This window comes from Calonectris borealis, chromosome Z (assembly GCF_964195595.1).
Source record: "Calonectris borealis chromosome Z, bCalBor7.hap1.2, whole genome shotgun sequence".
Lineage (NCBI taxonomy): Eukaryota > Metazoa > Chordata > Aves > Procellariiformes > Procellariidae > Calonectris > Calonectris borealis.
In genome coordinates, this window is record NC_134352.1 from 61,880,862 (window position 1) to 61,905,805 (window position 24,944).

The window sequence follows — 24,944 nt, forward strand, 5'->3', positions numbered from 1 at the left end:
TCAGGGACTACTTCTCTTGAAGCTGGTAGATTTATGTCAATGTAAAACTGATGTGACCTCAGAAGCAAAAACATTTAATTCTGTCAGAGATAGGAAATGATTAAATGTTCTTCAGTGACCTCAGTTTGCTTGAGTTTGGCAGAACACATCCTGATAAAAGATGCCATGATCTTTAAAAAAACCCTCAATTAAAACCTTATGGACTTTGGGTTTCAGGGATGAGGAAGCATGCAGAGCAGCTTTAAAATGTAACGGATAATTTAAACTTTAAGGTTTCCAGATAAATAGTGTTAAATTATGTATGGTTCCTCCAAACCAGCCTCAAAATTCAAATTTGCTATTTCGAAAAAGCAATTGATTGAAAATTATTCAACCTTCTTGAATAATGAAGACTTCTTTATCACCTAGCTACATTTCTGAATAATAGATTGCCATCCTGATAGGGCACAGCTTGGGAGAGTCCTTGCATTTGCACCCAATTTTCTGCCGCTCCTGCCTGCCAGCTAAGATGGCAGTAATTGTTGCTGAACATTTTACGATTCATCTTGTGTTAATGTTGCCAGCCTCTCAGAAATGGTGTTTCTTTGTCATGAATTGTACCAGGAACTCGATTTCGCCTGCTGAGCGACACAGCCCATCCCGCTTTGCAAATCTCCTCCAATGCAACGGTGATCCGCCTTCCGGAGAAAGCCAAATTCACTGGGTGAGTAGCAGCATGACCACCCTGCGGGGTTCAGGATGGGTCCCTCACTCTTATTTTTGCCTATAAGTAGCTTTCACATGGCACTAACTAATTTTGTAGAAGAACTGAATCATTTCATTCATATAGCCCCTGGACATTGTGTGATTGACCCTCCTTTCAAGCATTGCAATGTCTCAATAAAGCCAGTAGCAGCACTGATAGAGGTGCTGGGAAGAGTTCAGTGTCGCACTGAGGAACTTCCAGAAATTAAAAAGGCAGTGGTGCCTACTGGGACTGCTGGGTTTGCCTCAGTCTATGGTCACTGCTTAATCCTTCAGAGCACTTCAGTCTCAAAGCAACTTATTGCTGCCCTGAGAAGGCCAGATTTGTGGAATTACTTTTGAAAATATTGTGGGTAGAAGTAATCAATCCTTTTACTTTGCTTCTCTACTGAGGGCCTTATTGGTAATGTTTTCCAAAGCATCTGTGTCTTTGGAGAACTCAGAAGTGCTCCTGGGATATGTCAGAACCTTTGTACCAGGCTAGCTCCATCCATTGCAAACATGATTTTTTTTGACATGCTGATATCAGTCCCATCAGAAGCACAGGTCCACTTGTATAAGTTGTGCCATACTGGTACGACTTCTTAAAAGTTAATGAGGTATTACTGGTTTAAACACTTTTTTTACTGTTACGGCTGAATGCACACAATGCATTAAACCAGCCATGCTTTCTAGTTTGAAAAAGCCTGCTAAATTTGAGATCTTTTTTGCCTCCAAAGTCACCTTTCCACCTTTTGTTAGCTTCCTATAATTTTGGGTAAAGTTGCATAGTTTTCAGTCCTCAAGATGAGTCCATCTTTGCAAAGATGAAATGACTCTCAGTGATGACATTCAAATCTTCGATAAAACCCTGCAGTTAGAAGAACAGAGTGCAATCCATTAGTAATTTTAGATGCAGCTGCATGACATGACTATAAGAAATATCACAATATGCTTGGTCTACCACCACACTCACTTTACTGTACACCTCTTCCACAAACAGGTTTCCGTCGGTCCTGGGTGAACTGCTGCCTGCTCGGGGACGTCATTACTGGGAAACCGTTGTCTCTGCCTCCAGAAGCTACAGGATTGGGATTTGCTATGAGGCAACATCACGGAGCAGCGTCCTGGGGCTGAGTGATACCTCCTGGTGCATGCGGTGCTGTTCTACACAAACCAGGTAAAAAGAGTCAGTCTAGCTGCTTGGGAAGTTACTTGTCCTTCACGTAAATAAAGCTGGCCAGCTGCAAGAATCGCGAGAGCAGAAAGGGTCTGTCTGCTTTCTTTCTGCAAATTTGAGTAATCAGAAAAGGACAACTACAAAGGAACTTTAGACCTCCTCTTAATTAGGAATCTTATAAAGCACCTTAAAAAATAAAATTAATCTCAGACCAATTTACTGCCCTTCACCCAGCCAGTGAATAAAACTTAAAAAATGCATTTGCCACTGCTTTGTCATTCTGGGAATGTCATATCCAAAACTGCTTCACAAAATCCCAGCAAGTGTATTTATTCCCATAAATGCAGTCTTTTTAGAATCTATATCCATCTGCAGGAGATGTCAAGCCTCCATGGAGAATGCCTTCTCTTGCCTTGTCCTCCACAGTGACAGGCCTGCCACTGTGGCAGGACTGCCAGACACTGGGGTAACCTTCAGCGGGCCAGTGCCAGGCTGCTTAGAGATTTGTAAGGCATAACTCTGTCAGTGGTGTAAAGGTGCTCTTGATCTAAACAAGTGTGCTTTTTTAGTGTGAAATTGTATAGATGCATGAACATAACTACCTAAATGAAACATCTGAGATACAAAGGGTTTTGCCAAAGCAGAGCTCATGCTTAAATCCCCAAAAGACATGTAATAAGAAAGATATGGATTAATATGATTACAGCAAGCCTGCGCTTGTCCTGAGAATCCAAAGATGCCAAGTTGAAAGGGCTCATCAACATGCCAAGCAGGGCTTTGAAGCGATGACATATTCGCTTTGCTTACATACGGAGCAAAATGCTGTTGCCATGTGATATGCTGCTGTATGCTGCCACCTGTTAATAGGTGGGAATTAAGCAGTAGGCTATTTCTGGTAAATCACCATGAGGAGGCTCACTGTGTTCTGGTTCCTATTTTCCCATAGCTTTCTTTACAGATTTCTTCACACTGGTGTCATGAGTGATGTCCGTGTGACAGAACACCCGGCCAGGATCGGCATCCTGTTGGATTACAGCGGTGGCAGACTGTTGTTCTTCAATGCAGAGAGAGGACTGGTGCTGTTCACTATCAGGCACAAATTCACTGATGCTGCTCACCCGGCTTTTGCCCTGGAAAAAGCTGGAGCGCTTACTGTGCGCACGGGCATGGAGCTGCCGGAGTTCGTGAAGCGCAGCTAATCCCGGGCTTCACACTCTCAGGAAAACTGACAATTAGAGTGTCAGGGGACAGCGAGGGGAAGGGGAGTGTCAGGGAGGGATGTCTAGTCTTCACTGATGAATGCCATGCACACAGCTCTCCCCCACATCATCAGTAATTGTAGTTAGTGCTCAGCCACGTAATCACCCTGAACCTGAAGAGAAAATTGACTCCAGATAGAGCGTGCACCTAGTGATATACACAGCAGTACTTTTGAGAGGAAAAAAAGTTTTGTTAGATATGAACATTAAGAGGGGAGGAAATGTACTTTCCCTGTGAAAATAATGGCAGTGCTAGCTGTCTTTTTAAAGTTGATGATGAGCCTGTGTATAAAATAAATGCATCTCTCACTGCAATACGTGAAAGCCATCATTTCATCATTTGCCAGGACAGTTGGAGCCCGAATCCAAGCTGATATGTTTGAAAAATGTGCAAAAATTTCAACAACTGAACCATCTGCAGGTTAATATATCTTGTGTCATTGTTTGCCAACTCTTTTCTTTAAATGCACAAATCAAGAAAACTCGGAAACTTAGAAATCTGCACGTTTCCAAAATGAGTGAGTCCCAGACTAGCCTTCATATCAGTCATAGAAAGTTTGAGTATGCAACACCTGCCTACCCTGCTCATAGCAGACTAACAGACAGCTATCTGACTGTCTCAGTAAATATCTGTACCTGTAAATAGGTACATGAAACACATGTATGAGGAAACTTGATAGTAGTGGTAAAAGTCTTCCCTATGTTTTTCATCCTCAATTTGTTGGCTAGGTGGTTTCGATGGTGACGGGAAGGTTGCACCTGGGACCTTAGAGAAGAGTCAAATTGCCAGCGACATTCTTGTGGATCACCCCTTTTCCATCACTGCTTTTTACCTTTGCACTTACCGATTTGTTCCTCCTGACCTCAGACTTGTGGACATTTTCCTGCATCTGCCCTGCTCCCTCCTGTTATCTACACTAGCACCAGCATCACACCAGCAAGGCGCAGTGTTTCAGAGCCATCAACACAGGGAGGCTAAAAATGGCTGGTGCCAGCAGAGGAATAGGATGCTGATTTTCCCCCTTGGCTTCTTCAAACGGTTTTTCCAAACACTTCACACATCGGTGGTACGGCTGTCTTCTCGTCTGCCCCAAGGGCTGAACACACAAGTGCCAGTGGTGCCGAACTCCAGTGAATGCTGGGGGGGAATTAGTCTTAAGGCGGGCGGGCAATGGTTTTCATGCTGTGCCCGCTCTGGAGATTTCTGCTGCAGGGGACTACACTGCCAGACTAATTTGTGAGCTCAGCTGAAGAGCTGTACTCCCCGAAGTAAAGCAGATTTCAGGAGTCTAACAGAGAGGGTTTGCTTCTGAGAAGAGGACTTAAATAAGTTACAGGGAGGCTTCTGCGTTTTATGCTCAGAGGAGGTGCCTGCTGCTGCTGTTTTATTTATGATTTAACACTACCAAGGCATGTGTTTTCTACGTTAACCTGATGTATGCTTGGTGTCCCAGAGGAGCCACACTCCACACTGTCATAGCAGGCTTGGGCGGGATGGTTGAGGCGAGATAAACAAGATCCTGTGACCCTTTATTTTAAGCCAGAGCTCTTTTTGGCATTTCAATTAAACAGTGCCAGTTCTGAGTTCCTGTTGGGGAGAGAGGGGAATGAAAAAGCAAGGTAGTGACCTGTTGACAAATGTTTTGTAGAGGTGTGCAGCATGGTGAGAAAAAGATCCAGGGTTAATTGGGAAAGGAAGACAAAAAGGGTGTTGAGGGTAGTGTTATCATGAAGGCTGAGGAGGAGGAGGCAGAAGGCAGGCTGGAAACTCACACAGAGCAGATGTTGATAAACTAAGAGGCAGGTCAGTGGTATTGTCAGGCTGCGTTCCTCAGGCTCCCACAGCCAGTGGGCTCATCAGAGGTTTGGCTATCTTCAGACGTTAACGTGGCCCTTTGAAATAAACCTGAAAAATCCCAGCTTTGGGGTGATTTTACCTGTGTTCTCCTCCCACTGGTCGCTGCTATCCCGAGTGTGGGATTGCTTCATGGACACCAACATGATGTATTGCCAAGGGGACAGCCAGTAAGAAAGAGAGCAAAATGACATGAAATTGTTTGGGTGGCTTTTTCAATGAAGGCAAGAAGCAATTGCCTTGTTGAAGGTAACTGCATATTAGTAAAAAGCAGTTTTAACATGAAAAGCGAAGGCCTCATCTATTGCCACGCATTATTACGCAGGTACTACTGCAACACTTGAGCTTGGTAAAATGTTTTCATCGGAGGCACCTCATTCTTAGAAATATTTGGTTCAATTTGGAAAACTGCCTGACTCTGTTTTGTTGCTAATTTTTGTATAAAGTTCAGCTTTTGGATTGGGCAGTATCAATAAGTGTATTTACTGTTTATGTGAAAGCTGGATAAATTATTTGAAATTGAAAATGTCACTCAAAGAGCCTATGTCACTCAAAACGCTGATTTGAATATCTAAATCTGGTCTGCATTAAGCTATGCCAGATGAAGAAATGCCTAGAGACAATATCTTGTTCGGAGAGCGGGAACGAAGTGCACACTAAACAAAAAACAATATACAAGAATTAAGATTCAGTATAGGGAGAAAATTCATATTAGTGAGGAAAGAAGATCTTGAAAGACACAGTTAAGCTGCTAGGACTTACAATACATGGTGCAAACTCTTTTGCCCTTGGAAAGCCTAGAGGTACATCTGCTGTGATCTTTTATTTGCCTGATGGGCACAAAGTGGCACCAAGTTCAGGAATTCACTTTCCAGAAGGTAACTGTCCACAGATGCTTGACTGTACAGTGCAGTCCATATGACTTTGCACTCAAATGAATTGAGATTTTGAGGCTTGTTGCATCCATTTTTTAATGGCCATCATAGTTTGTAACAATATACTAGAAGAGAAAGGCAAAAAACTCCCGTCACTGTATTTTTCTTGCTCTTGATGAGTTTAGCGTTTAGAAATACCTTAAAAATAGTGTGACTTATTTTTCATCAAAGGATGTTAGTTAGCTTGGCTGATAGTAACTAAGACTTTGTGCAAATGCTGACAGGGTTGTGTGGTATGTGTACACAGTCTGATGATCATTCCATGCTTAGAATTACATAGAAATACATTTTAAGAATTACACAAAGAACCGTAAAAGAGTTCACCAGTAATCTGGGGTTTATTTTCATCCTGAAAGTGCAAAAGCTGATGCCTAACACTATAAATATTGTTAATTGGGCTGATCTGAAATACATTGCACTAAAAGGAACGATTTCTTTTCACTTCAGCAGGTTTTAGACTAGGCTCAAAAACCCTTGTGCACTGAGATGAGAATATAGGCCTGACTGTAAGAAGGGAAACACTAATTTCTACTGTCAAAATAGTGTTGAACTGGTGCTAGTATCAGTGGTATTGATCCACAAACCTCGCTTAGGTCTTTCTGCTCCAGAGGGAGCTTAATGCTTCCACGCGACGTCAGGCAGAGGAACTTGGCAATACATCTGCAAACTGCAGCGCATGCATGCAGGCACAACTTTGGTCTTGCCCTAGCTCTTTTTAAAAAGGGAAACGTCACTGAAATTTAACTGTTTGTACTGAAAATGGCCTAGTGATGCCTTACTTTAGAAATAGGTACCTTAAAAACCTCCCCCTCCACACTACTATTGTGGAACTTAATTACATGTTATCGCTAAGCCTGTTGTAAGACATAGACCCAGTGTGGCACAGTACCAACAAACTGTTGCTAACTCTACAGTATTGTGATATTGTCTGTGATACACCTGTGAAATATGATTTCTATTAGCACTGCAGGGTTTTGAATAGGTACATAAAGATGGATTTAAGAATAATATGAAATCATGATCTTTTTGAATAATCCTCATTTCAGGATAATAAATAGGACCTCTGCCATGTTGAGGTTTAAATTGGATTTGAAAAATCACATTCTGTGGTGGAATCACGATTACATTACTGTCATTTTGCTGATGGATTTACTAGCTATCAAGAAGCTCAGTATGCTCAGATAGTCACACAACCAGCAAGGAAGTGAGAGCATCTCTTCTACTTCCAGCCACATGCTGTGGCAGGGAGCTTGAACTAGAAAAGTACCTTCATTTTTCGTGTTGAGTTTGTCCAATTTTCTACTGTAGTGGAAAGTAGCATTTGCTGACCAGAGACCACGCCGCAGTGCAGTTCCTACAGAATCACAACCTGGAAGGAAATGGAGCAGATGTCCCCCCCAGACCTGCAATGGTTTTGTTAACAGTTAGAAAATGCACCATTTCAAGTGCATTTCCACTCCACAGAAAATATCTGTGCAGAAATGACACCTTCCTTTTCAGGACTTGTATTACAGAGACACTGTATTTCTAAATCATACTCTTCTCAACCCTGAAGAAACAGTGCTGCAAGCAGGGATGGAAGGCACCCATAGCTTGTCATACAGCATTAATGCAATAGTCAGCTGAATTTTAACCCGCCAGACTGTTACCATGCTACTGAGGCGTGAGGAATGGAGGGCTGGACCCCAGCCACAACAGGTAGAGGAGAGAACTGGCTTCTGCAGAGCAGGCAAGAAGCCAGTGTGGCTTTTAGTGCTGGGGCTGGCAAAAGGAGACCTTTATCTGAGCATCCCTTTATATAGCCCAGCCTTCTGAGGTTGTAAAAGTCTATCTCACATCACTTCATGAGCCCAGATCAGAATGCATGGTGCGTATGTAGTCCCACAACCCTTATTTTCATATTTTCCATGAAGAAAACTACATTTGGAAGTAAAATTAACAGAGGTTATTTTACCTAATGCTGTAATTGTGTTTTAGATATGTGTCTGTCTGCTTCCTGCTATCTTTTAAAAAAAAAAAAAGAAAATTACTGAAAAATGATACTTGTAGAATGAAGCACAGCCTTCAGGAAAAAAGTACCAAACACAAATAAACCCTGAATACTTTGTAACAACGGAGGGAGCTTTACATGCTACTCCAGCACACCCATTGGTGTTAGTGTCCCACACTGGCTACCAGTATCATTCTCCTTATCCATGAAGGGTTTCTTTGTCTGAAACATATATTAATAAATATATGTGCAAGATATGCAACTAGCAGTGTAAATAACTATTAAATGACTGTTTGTGTTTAGGAGGTAATCTGTATCGGTATTTAATGTACCAAGTGAGGGCTTTCCTTTCAAATCGAAGAATGTGTGTTGAGATAGGTAAAGAGTTTTCTGTGGTTCAGTCACAGCAGAATTACACAGGAACACATACTAATAGCCTGCAGGTACAGAAAGGGCATTATTCTCTAGAGTTTAAAAGCAGTTAAACCGGTGCATTTCTTGGTGGTTAAAGAAAAAGCCCTTTGTGTCACTGAGCCCAAGTGAAAAATTGCATTTTTTTTCTCAGGGCCATATGCTTCTACTATATGCTTCCCCAGCAGGAGTTGATGCTACATTCTGTGATTCCAATGCAGCGAGATTCAGCTTTGCTGCATGGCACTGCAGTTATTGTTGTACACGTTTGGTAAGTTCAGTGGAGCCTGAAGAGGTTGGCTTGCTGATCACATGTGACTCATTTGAGCAATTAAAGAGCAATAAATCAGACAATTCCTTGAAGTGTGGGATTCCCAGGGTGCCTGCATATCCATGGTGGAAAAATGCCATCAGCTTTTCTTCCAGTTATTCCTCCATGGCTGCTGGAAATTGCCACAGAAGGAGCGTGGTAGTTAGAGTACATCTGAACAGTACTTCTGCTGCAAGAAAAGTTCATGCTGGAAAGGCTTACTTTGGGCCTTAATCAAGCCTTGAGTAACAGGTTAAAGGTAGGTAGGTAGGTCACATTCAATATACCAGGGGAGAAAAAAAAAAAAGGCCTCTTCCCCAACCCACTGTTAGAAGCATTTGTGGTTCTGCTGCTGACAGCTGGCTTTCCAACTGCTTTGTAGTGTATTCCTCAACTTTAAAAAAAGCAGGATCTCTGCTAACAGCAAAATGAGTTACAAGAAATCCCAAGCAGTCATACAGAGCTCTCTCTTTGTCATCACTTTTACACTGTTTTTTTCAAACAAGACTAGAAATAATTTAAGACCTTCACATTAGTGAAACTCTTCCCTGAATTAATATAGTTTTGATCTTGAATTAAACCGGTTGCCTTTAACTTTCCAAGCTTAAAATAGTTATCTGCCTTTTATAGATAAATATCTGTGTTTTAAAGTGGTACTCATGCTCTGCTCGCTCATATATCATCTTGAAACTGCAAGCCAGCTCTATTATCTGCAGTGCAGTGGTTATGGAGAACATTAAAAATTATGAAGTAATGGGTTAAAGGAAAAGGCATTGTGGCTGTAACCCTCAAGAGGATGCTAACAAAGCAGCAAATCCCTGACCGGTACCACCCTTGTGTAGACAGCAGGATGTAAGCATGGGGAAGTGAAAGCTTGGAGATGTCACTGAGTTATAATCCAAGGAAGATGAGAATACTGACTTTTACTGCCCCAAGAAAGGAGCAAATCGGCAAGAGAGATATGCTGGATGTTAGGACCAGGGACTTATTTTTGTCAACCTGTAACAGACTTGTAACAGCATGTCTAACTCCTCTTTTTAATGTACAGTTAATTAGATTCTGTATGAACCCAATGGATCGCATACGTACACGTTGGAAAAACAAACGTTATGTCGGACTCATGGCACTGAAATTAATCCGGAGCAACCATTCCCACACTACGTCTTGATGTAGTCCGGTTTCTTCGTTACCCCTCACAGCTGAGAGCTGTGGAACAGCCATCCTCAATCCACTGCCTGCTTCAGCTGAGGCTTCCAGTCTGGTAGACGAAGGAGAATAAAACTGAAGAAACGAGGCTAACAGTGAGAAGAAAGACAGACGCCGCCAGCAGGGCCAGCTTCCTCAGGACTGCCACCAAGGGGGCCGCCGAAAAGCACCGTGATGCTGGAGTGCCGTTGCACTTCCTTAGCCCTGCAGAGGTGCTGCAGAGTAAACTCTTAAATCACCCCTCTCAGCCCCTGGCTTCTACCCTTAGGGGAACAAAAAACCAGGAACGACAGAATGGGAAGTTTCAAATCAGGTGGCAGAAAGAGTACGGAATGTGCTGGCACACGAAACAGCTGGTCTCCACAAAGAAACAACTCCTAACCACAGCCGAAAATGGCAGCCAGGTGTGACGTGCACTCGACTTCCAGCAACTTCACAGCTATGTGTCTCTTGCTATAATTCTGGTCTCACTGAAATTTGCGCAGTCCAGCTTTGACAGTAGGCAATTTTTTAAAATTAAAACCTGCTTCATAAGGAAATTCTTGACTTGCTGTGTGCAACTAGCCCTCTGTAATCCCTTCTGTCCAAGGTGGGGAAGGTGCTTGTACCATGAATCCAGTTCTGGTATGGCACCAGAGTATATGGTATATCATCCCTCTTGAATGACGCCTGCTTGGCTAGCAAAGTCTGTTTGGTTGGCTCATCAGTGTGGTAAGCATACTAACAGTCACCCAATAGCTTGTTTAATCCTCCCTACTTTTCATGGATTAGCCAGTACATGATTGCTTTTTACTTCTAAAATGTTTATACTCTGCTTGCAATGTCCTTGCACCCACCAAAAGTAACATCTACAAGTAACATCTACTGGTTACAACCAGTAACATCTACAAGTAAGCAAACTAGCAGCCATAGCAAGTATCACATTTTCTCTCCCATTTCTCCCCTGCAGCCTGTAGTGACAGCACTGATTTCTGTTTTTGCAAGTGTCTAATTCAATGACTGCAGCAGAGTGAGAAGCGCTCTCACTTTCTCCTACTTTAGTCTACAGAGTCAAAGTATGCATGTGTGGGAGTACATCATGCAAGTACGGTTTCACAAGAAGCACTGACAAATTTTTAAAACACTTTTTCCCCTGATCTCACTCCTGGAATGACCCTGGTGCCCCCGACAAGTATTTGGGCAGTTTTATGCCAGCACACCAGTTCTTGCAACTGAGGTTGAGGGGAGAGGAAGATTATTTCATTTTCAGAAAAATGGGCTGTGTGGAACTTCCAGGGAGAACAGCAGAAGAAGGTAATGTTTCTGAGCCACTTAATTCCAAGTTACTCAAAGGAGATGGGTCTATATTTTTCATTACATATGCTGCTTTGGAAAAGAGTGCCATTTCCTCTTGAATCCCAAAGATCTAGCAATCTAAAAGCTCCATCACCTGAATCACAGAATCACAGAATGGTTGAGGTTGTAAGGGGCCTCTGGAGGTCATCTTGTCCAACCCTACAGCTAATTGCCCAGGACAATGTCCAGGTGGCTTTTGAAGATCTCCAAGGATGGAGGGATGGAGAGTCCACCAGTTCTCTGAGCAAGCTGTACCATTGCTCCGTCACCCTCAAGGTAAAAAAGTGTTTCCTGATGTTTCCTGCTTTCCAGCCATGGCCACATGTTTGGAGCTGGAGGAGTTGGGCTGCTGTTGTAGAGAAGGCTTGGGGGGCTGTGACTGGAGGATGACAGGGGCTGTTTGGGTGCGGAGGCACCGGCAGGACGACCCAGCAGGGACAGGGCTGTCAGCATGGCCTCTGTCCATGGCACCCCGCTTCGCAGGTCTTCAGGACAGGTGGCCCAGCAGATGCTCAAGGGACTTGGACAGCTCTGCCTCAGTGGTTGGAAGGGGGAGACGGGGAGGCTGGAAATCATTCTCTGCAATGGCTTGTGTTTTCGTTTTGAAAGAAACACACCCAGAAATGCTTCTGAACCTTTATTCAATTTTCATGAAACCAAACAGCCTCCAGCAGGTTGTAGCGGAGGACAGGTCCATCCGCCGGGCTGGCTGGGCGCTCCGCTGCAGCCTGCCGGGAGGAGGTGTTGGAGGACCCTGGAGCTGCATCACCCTGCACCCCTCGGTGCCTCCCCGCAGGTCCCCTTCTCCCAGCTGCAGGCTCATCGTTGGTGGGCCTTGGGCACAAGTGGTAATGCCGCTGCAGGGATCTGCTGCGCACCCGCTCCCTGGCCCCGGTCCTCTGCCAGCGGGCGAACGAGCCGACCGTGTACTCCTGGTAGTTGTCGTCCGCCCTCACCGTGTGCAGGACGTGGTCAAAAGGCTGCCTGCAGAGCAGGCACGCAGCTCTCTTGGCAGCCCACCACTGGATGCAGCCGAAGCAGAAGGTGTGGAAGCATCCGTCGATGTAGGCTGTGTTCTTGATCTTGCACAGGCAGATGGGGCATGCTGCAGCTGGCTGGTGGAGGCCATCACAGCAGAGCCGCTCTGCTCTGGAGCCTCCTCACTACCTGACGCCATGTCCTGCCAAGAGAGATGTTCAGAGCTTTCCTGGTACTAGGAACAGAAAAGCAAAGAAAGCCCCAGAAAGCCGTGGGAGAGAGGAGGCAAGGGCCTCCCGAAGGGTCTCCTTGCAGGCTGAAAAGTGGCAGCAGAAGCAGCCCCGTGGGACAGCCAGCCCCAAGGGCTGCCCTCCCCACCTGCCTGTCCCCCTCGACTCCCCCCAGGAACACTGCCCACAGTCCAAGACCCTCATCCCTTCCACTCCCCGCAGACAACCAGCACGACTTGAGCTAGCACAGGGTACCTGGAGGAGGCGGTCAGGGGAGGCGGAGGAACTGGCTGGGAGCCTTCAGTGGTGCCCACAGCCATGGCACAGCTGCCATGCGGGACCTGCAGCACCCCTGCCAGCCAAGGCTCTGCCCAAAGGCAGCACTCCAGGTGGAGGTCCACAGTCCTGATGGACCACCAGAACCCCCAGCTGCTTCCAGTCAGTCAGTCCCCAGCATGTACTGCTGCTTGTTTCTCCCCAGGAGCAGGACTTTGCAATTCCCCTTGTTGAACTTGATAATGTTCCTTTCATCCCATTTCTCCAGCCTGTCAAAGTCCTTCCGGATGGCAGCCTGACCTCTAGCATATCAGTCACTCCTCCCAGTTTTGTGTCATCACCAAACTTGCTGAGGGTACACTCTGCCTCATGATCCAATTCATTAATAAAGGTGTTGAACAATATTTGATCCAGTATTGGGCCCTGGGGTATACTGCTAGTTACTAGCTTCCAAGTAGACTTCATACTGTTGATCACCAGGCTGAATCCACCTGCCCAAGCTCTCAACAAAATTCTCCTCTCTAATCCGTTCAAAAAAACTATTTTAAGCTGCTGCAGTAAAATTAGCACTATATAATGGAAACTTTGCATGTAATCACATTTCAGTGGGATGTCTGAGCTTCACCATGACATTCTGGTGAGGCAGATCCCCAAGATTTTGTGGAGGTCTAATGCCCACATAGTTACTGCTTAGCAACCAAGAGCTTCTTCAGGAGAAAGCAAATCCTTTGCAGCCTGCTTGCTGTGACTTCCATCCAGGAAGGAGGAGGAGAGCTAAAACTGTAAAGTGAGTGGCTCTCAGCACGTTCATCTCCAAGAAGATACCAATGGTTTTATTCCTCACACTATAATCTGTGTCACTATCTGAACCAAGCACAGCTCAGCGCCAGCCACTGCCTTGCAGACTTCCCCGATGCTCTGGGGACATGAGAAAGACTCACATCCTTCCTCAATAAAATTATTGCTTAGAGGCAACAGGAGTCCTGCTGTCAGAACCCAGGCTGTTCTGAAAGTCTGTCCTCTTTTATACACTTCAGTGAAGTTTATTAATTTCCTCAGTCCAGGTAGCATTAGCCCAGCCTTGAGAAACACTGGCCATGCACCTACTGAGGCTCGGTACTTGCTTGGTGTAGTGGGCTCACGTGTAAAATTACCACAGGAGACCTGTTCCATAGCATGCAGTGTCTACTGATCTTCTTCCAGAGCCCTAGAACTGGCCTTGCAGAGAGAGAGATGAAGGAAAGGTGAGCCAGACCAGCAGCAATGGTTATTTTCCAGAGAGCAACGAGCATGTCCAGAGATGTCTGACACAGTCCATTCAGAGTATGCTTGCTGGCAAAAAGATGCTTGTTCTGGGTTACCCATACTGCCTGAAATTGGACTCTCATTGATACTTTGCACCTCTTCTGGAGGGTAAAGAATATTACTCTTTCTTTTTCCCTCTTATTGTCTTTCCAGGAAAACTATATACGAAGAGGAGACAAAAGGCAAAAAAGTGCTTCTCAGTTGTGTTTCAAATGTTCTCTACATTAAAATCTGACTCTAAGTCTCTGATAGCATCCTAGCTTACTTATCTCACACCTCTCAGTTTTTCTGTCATTTTCATTATCCTTTAATTGGTCCATTACGATGTGTGATTTACATTGCCCTGCCACTTCTTAGGGCCCTTTATGTAAATATTAAGAAGTTGCCTTGGAGTTTCTTCTATAACATTAAAGCAGTCTTAACCAGCATCTTATATGGTCTCTGTGGCAAGACTTTGGAGCTATTTTTAGGCCCACAGTCTTGAAGCCTAGTGTGCAGAATTCATCATCGCTTTGCTCCTGGAGGTTCTCTTGTCCAATAAGATTTTAAATTCTGTAACCTCTCTGACAAGCAATCTGGTACTTGATGTTCCTTTTGGCTCTAGACTTTTAATTTGTGCCAAATGTAAATGTTCCTTGCTGTGATATAAGCAGTGACCTTTCTGACAAGTGACATGCAGAAAGATCTATTTCCTTCCAGTTTGCAGATACTTTTTTACATTATTGTGTCTCTGCTCAATCTTTTCTTCGCTTAAATCTAATTTTTATTCTATTTTCTTAGAAGTTATATTTCCACATCTCTGAACAGTGACTTTTCCTTCTCTGGATGATCTCCAACTGGTCTGCTCTTTTTGCGTTTGTTTTTTTTTTTTTCTGACATCTACTGCTTAATACAAGAAATGGAGGCCATCTAGTACTGAGTTAAGAACAGTCTTTTTCCTTAAGTCTTACTTATGTTTATGTACTCCCATAAGATGTTTGCCTTTTGTCCAATAGCGCAATGCTGTTCATCTTATAATCCAGTGAAACCTACAGACCCATTCCTGAAACACTGCTGCAAAACAAATTGTTCCCACCCTTGACATGTGTAACTATAATAGTTATATAGTTATATAGTTAATAGTTATATAGTAATATAGTTAATAGTTATATAGTAATATATAGTTATATAGTCTCTTACCTAACTTCAGAATATTTGTTCTTGTTCTTCAGGATTTTCACCCTCTTCCTATTGTTAGGGTCATTTTGGGCTCTGCTTCTGTCCTCTAATAGTCTTGTGTCACTGTGACTGTCATCAGGCTCTTGCGTAGGTTCTTGTTCCAGCATCCAAGCCATTGAAGTTCCTCTGCAGTAACAGTGGACTCACAATAAGTCTCCTGGCCTCCACTTCCTACTTCTTACAGTAATTCTTCTTCCATCTGGGTATTTTGGAGTTGAGAAACACCTATTTTCCCATAAATAATTTATAAATAATAGGGTTTTTTCAATAACGTTTTGTTGCTGTTTCTGGTCACCTGTTGTCCATAAGGGGGCAACAAATGGCAAGAAGAACAGCACTGTTGAACTGCACAGAAAGTGTTATCAGGACCCAACACTGGTGTATCTTTGCTTTTCCTACGGGAGTATCTCTGTTTTTTCCTCATCTGTGAAGGAGTTTGAAGGATCTCAACCCTGCGGCGTTATTGTTTTCAAAAACGATATTATGTCTGATGGCTGGTGAGAAGCTCATTTAATTTTGCACAAATATAGCCTTCGTTTAGGGCAGTTGTGCTGTATTTATCTTTCGCTTCCCTGAAGAGGGTGAGAAAAAAATAGTTGCAAGAAAACAGGGCAACGTTTTTTTCCTTTCTGGTATGCCATATCAAGAACTAGTACAAAAGTATTGTTCAGCTGGAGCTATACAATTTTCGAAAAAGAAGTTTATCAGAAATGAATGAGATTAGAGAAGGAATATCCTCTCTGTGGTATTGAAGGAGAAATCTAGATCAGCTCACTGGCAGTTCATCCACTTTTATGCTCTCATAGCAGTGCACTGTATAGAACTGGGAGAGGGAAAGATAATTTTCCAACTCATACGTGACTTTGCTATTCTTGGACCAGTTTGATCCTTCACATAAACTAAAGAAGCCTTGTGGCCAGGTGCCATTAATACCCAACAGTTGGGATTAGCCAGAAGATGATGTTCCAGCCATATCCTACTTCCTTTACCCGTGCCACAGTCTTGAAGTGGGACACAGCAGTGCACTGCCAGTAGCACTCTTCTGTATGCGGCACCCAGGGCGTTTGCCTGTGCTAGACATGGCTTGTCATTTCTTTTGTGGTGCAAAAGTGGTAGTGTGGTCCTGTGTGTGTGTCACAGTGATGTGCACTTCCACAATTAGTTTACATCGTTCTCTGTCAGATGACAGCAGTGATCATTCCCTGTCCTGAAAAGCATGTGATACGTGATATGCAAGAAAAGACACTGCGTAATAGTTCCAGAAAGAAAATCTCGCAGAGGAGACCCTGGAAGTCTCACCCTCTTTTCAGTTAGACACAGACCGAAAGATCTGAGGAATAAGTCCGTATCCAGATCCACTTAGCTGAGGACAGTGATTGTGAACTGGAGGCCAGGAATTGCACCTGTTAAGTGAGTCTCTAATAGGTTTTGGTTGGTTCCAGCTGCTGTCATCTGAAAGTCTGAGCAAATTGTGCTATTTAAGTATTTTAGTGGTATGGTAATGTTTCTGAATGTATGCTAGGAACAGTAGCAAAAAATACCTTCACTATGCTAATGACTAAAGTAGTTAGCTTCTACAGAGGCCAGCTTCCCAATATCATTCAAATACCAGGCAGTCTGAGTCAGTCCTGATCATCTCTTTGGGAAAACAAATTCACTCCTTTGCCGAAAAATAGCTTAGAGGAGTGACCTCGCAATTACTCTGCCATGCCGCGGGGCTGGGAATCTTGGTGTGGAGCACAGCACATATTCCCGAGGCTGGGGATGGGCCATCCAGCAGTTGACACTTTTATGCTCCAATGCTGCAGGTGCGTAAAAAGATATTTTAGTCTCCATGTCCTTTCCCCTCTGCATAGCTTAAACCTCTTTTTCTTTTGTGCCCCTCTTCCTTTCTAGGCAGTAGCAGCCACCACCATTTTACTTTTCTCTTATGCCACTTGTCATTAAATGCCTCAGAAAACCCAGGCCAGGCTCTGTGCTGACAGAAGTTGAGCCCTTGGGAAGAGATGGTGGATTCATATTTGTACTGCCTAGCCTTGACCTTTAGCCCCAGTAAAATGTTTTGCAGGTAGTTGCTGCTTCTTAATTGGCTTCACATATGGCTACACACATGTCCCTGCCTCCCACCGGGATCTGAGACGGTGGGACTCAGAAGGCATCTGTGTGGGGTTTTGTGAACTGCTCCCATCACACTGCCTCTGCTATAGCTGCAGCAAGCCAAAGCAGAATGAGCCCTAAGGACTCAAGTCTGAAGGTGTATCCTTAAACTCTAAGTATATACAGTCTCCCTAACTGGTCACACAACTTCTCACTTCAACATACTCTCTGACTTTTAATATCAAATATATCCTTAAAATTAGAACTAACAAGAAGACAAAGAAAAGGGAAGAGGGAGATAAAGTGATTTAAAATTCTAAAACTGAAAAGATTTTTCTCTTGTGAATTTGATATGCAGAACAGATGGTCCTCAAAAAAAAAGTTCAGGCATAAAAAAGAAGCCTAGAATGAGTCTGTATCCTGCTCCCACTGCACCGGGACCATGAGCAGCTGAAAGGCTAATGCAATTGATTATTCTGTTGAATGGAAATGTTCCTTCCCTTAGTGGCTCTGTCTGCAGCAAAAACAGCCCTGTTTTTTTAATTCAGAGTTCCTTCTTTTAATTTTTTTCTCGGTAACCAGTGTGCAACAAAATCACATTATGTGACACTGAAACACACTGTCAGCTGGAAACCTTAGCTGGCCTTCTTAGGATACATTTTCATTAATAATCTATTTGTGCAAGAGCTAGACAATTTCTCTGTAATGATGTTTGTAATGGGATTGTTCCTCGAGTAAAGTAGTGAAGAAGAAAAGGTAAATAGTAAGATTCTCTTATTTTCTTCACCCTAAAATATTCTCCATTTCCAGCTCTCCAGACATTTGCTTAGCAGAGCAGTGTGTTTCTAAACAGCTGAATTGTTCTTCTTCTCCAGAAATTACTCTGTAAAGCTCAGTTGTTCTTAACTAAAACCCTAGCCTCTGAAATGTAAAACCCATTGAAATGGGTTTGACCTGTAAGACATGATTTGTCTGCTTCAAAAAAATAAGTCCTCTTTCCTCCCCTCTAATGATGCACAAGTGGTGACTGAAGGACCAGTGATTCCTTCAACTCTCTGCTAAACTTTTCTTGAAGTCAGTGTATTACCTGCCTTGGTGGGCACCACAAAATTTATCAAAAACCCAAACCATCTTGTCTTCTTTTTCTTCTGTATTCACAGCTCTCTTAAGCTGCTTTCAAACCACCTGGGAATCATTTTGAAAGTGGAAACCAAGCAAGTGGTTCTCCTGTGGTACATTTTTATTTCAAGTAATTGGCTTATTAGCAGTTTATGCTGACTTGGTCTCTCAACGTTCTTCTGTGGCAGGCCTCTGACAGTGTATGTACAAGGAGGGTTGCTTCTAGAACATTCAAAGCCCATTTCAGATTGAACTGGTTAAAAACTTAATGTTTACCATATGCCAAAGGGAGAATATTTTGAAGCATTTCCTCCTAAATAAAGGTTTGGACCCTCCATCTCACAAATCAACGGATGCTTCCTCAAAGCAAATGTTTTCTATTCCAGCTTTGGTATTATGTTTTGTACCCTCCCTTCAATTTGTTTCATTTGGCAGTACTGTAATTACAGGCCAGCCGTGGACATGTGTTCAACTGAGGCAAAGCAGAGAGAGTGAAGCACGAGAGTCTTGTTGAATTTTCAGGAAGCATTTTTCATGGATGATCATCCTGTTCTCTAAGAGAAAAAACTCAGGGAAATGACAAGGCTCTGCTTCTTCTAATTGCTCCTGAGCCACTGATCACAGTCATTTTAAAGGGGAACAAAACAGAACAAGTCCATTCCAATCGCATTACAAACAAGGGAAAGTTCTCACAGTTTTATGTAGAGGGTCATCTGTCAAATTCAGACTGCAGCCATTACAGAAATAGCCATTCAGAAACTGTTTCCTCTCCTCTGCAGAATCAGTCCCCTGATTGCTTCCACCCCTTTAAGCCATTGTATGACCTTGACTTTAATAGACTCGCTCCTGGTTTACCCTTTGTCAAAACAGTAGTCAGTATATTCCCGCATGTTCACGCATCCAATTTAGTGGGAACAGCAGGCAGGACAATAATATTAAACTATGAAAAAAAATTAGGAAGCATCCTATTAACAAAAGCATTTCCCCAGAGACAGAGGTAGAGGAATCTGGCTTTGCTGAAGAATAGCTTCTGCATGTTTTGTGGTTTTCAACCTTTGTCTGCTCCAAGTACATGTCTGAAAAGGGCCTTTGTGCTGGAAATGAAGTATTCAGAAACTGTACTTCAAAACACTATCACAAAAAGTTTCTGTACACTATAAAAGTTCCCACCCTGTATACGTACTTGTTGCTGTTACTGCTTTGTGATACTTCTGTATGAGGAAAGACCTTTTTTTTTCATTAGAGTTGAATAAAAATAACACTTGAATGTGAAAGATATTTGCTGTTTTTTAGAATATTTTGATTTCTGGAAATAGACCACCTGCTGCTTAGGACCCTTAAGTCTTCTAGCTAGTAATCTCTCCACTTGCACTAATTTTAGCTATTGCCACTTGAAACTTTTAATGGTTTCAGCCACCTACTGCCTTAATGCAACTTTTCCAGCCCCTCTCTAGCACTCTGCCTGTTCATATATCTGAGGATATAAATAGTTGTATTTGCAAAATGGTCATTGGAGATGGAGGTGGAGAGACAGGAATCATCTGAGAGTAAATAGATTGTTAATTCCCTTATGAGCACTGAGCCGCTGATTCACTCCCAATCAGTTCCCACACAGCTTGGGCTGAGTCAGCCCAGAGGGTGTTGAATAGTCAAGAGCAAAGACGATTCAGAGGATAATGGTTCTGCAAAGACCAAAACAGAAAAGTGATTCAGAAGGGGGAACTAAAAGAAAAAAAACACACACTGGAGAAAGGGGGAAAAAAATCAAAAGGGAAATAAAAATAGACAAGCAACCCCTATGCTGCCACTTCTGTGTGGGAAAAAAAAGGTGTTCAGGGAGCTTAGAGAAGAATCAGAGGTGAATGAAAGGAAAGCAGTGGATGGAAGAGAAGAAAAGACATTAAAAACCAAAAATAGCATCAGAGTGAAATCATCAGGGGAGAGCCAAAAAGGAAAAGTGGTGTAGGCAGAAAATGGGCTCAGAGTAGGGACACACTTCCAGGTGTGTCTCAGCCTAGCTACTGACTTCCCATCCACGTAAGCATGCACATAAAAGCTTGCATCTATAAATATCATACCATACATATCCAAGGGGAGGAAATAGCTGAAGTGGGGCCCTACAGTCAGGGACTTTCCATCCTTACAGATCAAAGAGCATGAGACAGAAAAAAAGGAAGGTTCATATGAGAAACAGGCAGTCCAGAGATACATGAACATATCGTAAAGCACATTCACCCAGATTAAAGGCAGGCTTCTCCCTTTGAGTTTCCTGTCAATTCACCGAGGAGGGTGAAGCTCCTGACCTGGATGCTCTGAATCAACCCGTGGGACATTTCCGCAACCTTTGGTTGCTCTACCACTTCAAAAAGTGCCCTAAGCCTCCTCACTCCTCATACTGCAGTTCTCTTAAATCTCAAGTTCAGTGCTGTAGCCTCTGGGCATACTTGGGCTCAGACAGAGACTTGCCACACCAGAGAGTGTCTTGTCTCATGTCTTGTGCAGGAGCCTTCCCTCCTTGCACTTTGTTCATATGAAAAGCAAGTAGCTGCTATGGTGCTGCACCTCCCACAGCAGAGTTCTCTACTTGCATTCAGCACTGCTGAATGTATGTGCTGCCACAGTAATATAGGCTCCGATTTCCTTCTTCTTAAAGCTTCTTATTTTAAAATAGTTTGTGTATATTTAACCTGTGTAGTTTAAGGAGTCCATAGGGAAGGCTTGTCAACAATAAGACAGAAGGAGGTTGTTAGCAAGAAAATATACTGACTCGCATCCAGCAGATTTAATAGAATCATAGAATCATAGAATCAGTAAGGTTGGAAAAGACCTCTAAGATCATCGAGTCCAAGCATCAACTCAACACCACCATGCCCACTACACCATGTCCCTAAGCGCCTCATCTACACGTCTTTTAAATACTTCCAGGGATGGTGACTCCACCACTTCCCTGGGCAGCCTGTTCCAAGGCCTGACCACTCTTTCGATGAAGAAATTTTTCCTAATGTCCAATCTAAACCTCCCTTGGCGCAACTTGAGGCCATTTCCTCTCGTCCTATCGCCAGTTACTTGGGAGAAGAGACCAACACCCACCTCGCTACAACCTCCTTCCAGGTAGTTGTAGAGCGCGATGAGGTCTCCCCTCAGCCTCCTCTTCTCCAGGCTAAACAACCCCAGTTCCCTCAGCCGCTCCTCATAAGACTTGTGCTCCAGGCCCTTCACCAGCTTCGTTGCCCTTCTCTGGACACGCTCCAGCACCTCCATGTCCTTCTTGTAGTGAGGGGCCCAAAACTGAACACAGGATTCGAGGTGCGGCCTCACCAGTGCCGAGTACAGGGGCACGATCACCTCCCTGCTCCTGCTGGCCACACTATTTCTGATACAAGCCAGGATGCCGTTGGTCTTCTTGGCCACCTGAGCACACTGCTGGCTCATGTTCAGCCGGCTGTCAATCAGCACCCCCAGGTTCTTTTCCTCTGGGCAGCTTTCCAGCCACTCTTCCCCAAGCCTGTAGCGTTGCTTGGGGTTGTTGTGGCTGAAGTGCAGGACCCGGCCCTTGGCCTTGTTGAACCTCATACAGTTGGCCTCAGCCCATCGATCCAGCCTGTCCAGGTCCCTCTGCAGAGCCTTCCTACCCTCCAGCAGATCAACACTCCCGCCCAGCTTGGTGTCGTCTGCAAACTTACTGAGGGAGCACTCAGTCCCCTCATCCAGATCATTGATAAAGATATTGAACAAGACTGGCCCCAAAACTGGGCCCTGGGGAACACCGCTCGTGACTGGCCGCCAACTGGATTTAACTCCATTCACCACAACTCTCTGGGCTTGGCCATCCAGCCAGTTTTTTACCCAGCGAAGAGTGCACCTGTCTAAGCCATGAGCCGCCAGCTTCTCTAGGAGAATGCCGTGGGAGACAGTGTCAAAGGCTTTACTGAAGTCCAGGCAGACCACATCCACAGCCTTTCCCTCATCCACCAGGCGGGTCACCTGGTCATAGAAGGAGATCAGGTTGGTCAGGCAGGACCTGCCTTCCATGAACCCGTGCTGGCTGGGCCTGATCCCCTGGTTGTCCCGGACATGGCTCGTGAGCACCCTCAAAACCAACGGCTCCATGATCTTCCCCGGCACCGAGGTCAGGCTGACCGGCCTGTAGTTCCCCGGATCCTCCTTCCGGCCCTTCTTGTAGATGGGCGTCACATTGGCGAGCCTCCAGTCGTCCGGGACCTCCCCAGTTAACCAGCACTGCTGGTAAATGATGGACAGTGGCTTGGCAAGCTCCTCTGCCAGCTCCCTCAGTGCCTTCAGGTGGATCCCATCCGGCCCCATAGACTTGTGAGTATCCGGGTGGCATAGCAGGTCATTAACTTCTTCCTCTTGGATTATGGGGGGTTTATCCTGCTCTCTGTCCCTGTCTTCCTGCTCAGGGGGCTGAGTACCCTGAGGATAACTGCTCTGACTATTAAAGACTGAGGCAAAAAGGCATTAAGTACCTCAGCCTTTTCCTTGTCCTCAGTGGCAATGTTTCCTCCGCATCCAATAGAGGATGGAGATTTCCTTTGGCTCTCCTTTTGTCATTAATATACTTGTAAAAACATTTTTTGTTGTCTCTCACGACAGTGGCCAGGTTGAGTTCTAGCCGGGCTTTTGCATTTCTAATTTCCTCTCTGCATGACCTAACGAGATCCCTGTACTCTTCTTGAGTTGCCTGACCCTTCTTCCAAAGGTGATAAACTCTCCTTTTTTTCCTGAGTCCCAGCCAGAGCTCCCCGTTCAGCCAGGCCGGTCGCCTTCCCCACCCGTTCTTCTTGCGGCACATGGGGACAGCCCACTCCTGCGCCTTTAAGACTTCCTTCTTGAAGAACGTCCAGCCTTCCTGGACCCCTTTGCCCTTCAGGACTGTCTCCCAAGGGACTCTCTCAACCGGTGTCCTGAGCAGGCCAAAATCTGCCCTCTGGAAGTCCATGGTAGCGGTGCACAGTAATACACAGTAATGGTTAAGATTTGGGCACAAATTAGTCACTGATCCCAAAGCTTGAGGACAAGCGCTTGAAGGCATGTCCCTGGATACATCACTACTGTCCGCACAGAGCTATATGGATGATGCAAGGCCCGCTTGACCGAGATGCCTAAGTTAGAAGTGTGTTTGCCCAGAGATACGTGTGGGATGAGTGGAGAGAGGTGGCAGCTGCGAAGATGATTCAGCTTTCAGTTGGGCCAGCTTGTCCTCTGCAGGTTCCTCTCAGTCCCTTTAGTGAGTCAAAGAGCACTTATATTCCTCAGCCTTATCACCTCAGCCAGATGATTAAAGATAGGAGGGGATTCGCCCAAGCCTGCATCCTCAATTTAGGCACTAAGATAGGTATCCAAGTGAGGCTGTGCAAGTTTCTCCAAGAGTGTATTGATTACTTATATGTGAAAACAAGTAACAAGTAACTGTGATGCGAATTTTTACATAAAAATTAATCCCACCTCATTCCTCTAGGGAGCTGAGATAGAGTTAGCATTGCATGTGAGCCTGCTGTGTACTGCTCTGACACCCAAACACTTTCCAGAACTGATGAAAAATAAAATTAACAGTTCTGGTATATTGTTCATAATGTTACCCTCTCTGCCAAAGGGAGAGACTTGTATGATTGTGGTTTATGGTCTGGTGAGCTCTTGAGGCTTCTAGAGGGTGTTGTTTTGTTTTGTATTTGTTTTGCTGCGTATCGGAGAATGCAAGCTCTAAAAAACACTTTTCACACTTCGAGTAAATACCATTGAGCTTTGAGATGCTCCCTAGCTCCTGGCATGGCTGAAAAGCAACTTCCAAGGTCTCAGACCAGCTCCTGAGAAAGTCGTATCTCATGAAATGGAGCTAGTTATTTTATCTCCAAGGCCCTGAAGTAGGCCTCCAGAGAGGATATTCTGACTGCTGACTGGGAAAGATTATCATGAGGTGGCTACAGCCACAGAGTAAATAACTATGTTGCAGGACCCCCAAATGGCAATGCCTACCAGCCTTGCAATGCTTCTTACCAGCTGTAGATTTAATAAGCATCTTACTGATCTTTTATTTATTGTCAAAGAAGTAATTGATTTGAGCCCATGAAAGAAAAACAAGTGTCTGGGGAAAAAAATTACATTCAAGATACCTGTGATAACTTTGGTCTGGTAACGAGAAAGGAAAGCAGCAAGTTTTCCTGTGCCACCAATAGGGCAGTGGGCACTGTACCTGCCCTTGCATACACCTGTGTTTCTGCAGCATGCTGCTCAGTGCTGGGAGCTAGTAGCAGGGAGAAAGAACCACGGATCTGGTGAGGAGATCCTTGTGATTACAGCTTAAGTTGTCATATCATGGGACAGTAAAAAACCAAAAGGGCCTTTGATGAGAATGTTTGGATTTGGTTGTCCTGCGAAACCAGAGGGTGCTGGTGATAGAGGAATAAAAGCCAACCCGATGTGGCTGAGATGAGATGTGTGTCCACTGAAACTTTGCCATTGTCAGTGGCATTTCTGGAGGGCAAACATTGGTGCAAAG

The 24,944-nt window shown here is 44.4% G+C and overlaps 1 protein-coding gene across 1 annotated transcript in view; it reads left to right on the forward strand.

The window, feature by feature from the left end:
- LOC142075279 (uncharacterized) overlaps positions 1-3,477 on the forward strand; it is a 51,653-nt gene extending 48,176 nt beyond the window's left edge. The window contains exons 11-13 of the mRNA XM_075136441.1: positions 604-703; positions 1,727-1,903; positions 2,850-3,477. Coding sequence (XP_074992542.1) covers positions 604-703; positions 1,727-1,903; positions 2,850-3,102 — 530 coding nt within the window. The 3' untranslated portion in view covers positions 3,103-3,477. The remainder of the gene's footprint in view (positions 1-603; positions 704-1,726; positions 1,904-2,849) is intronic.
- Positions 3,478-24,944: the final 21,467 nt, after the last annotated feature.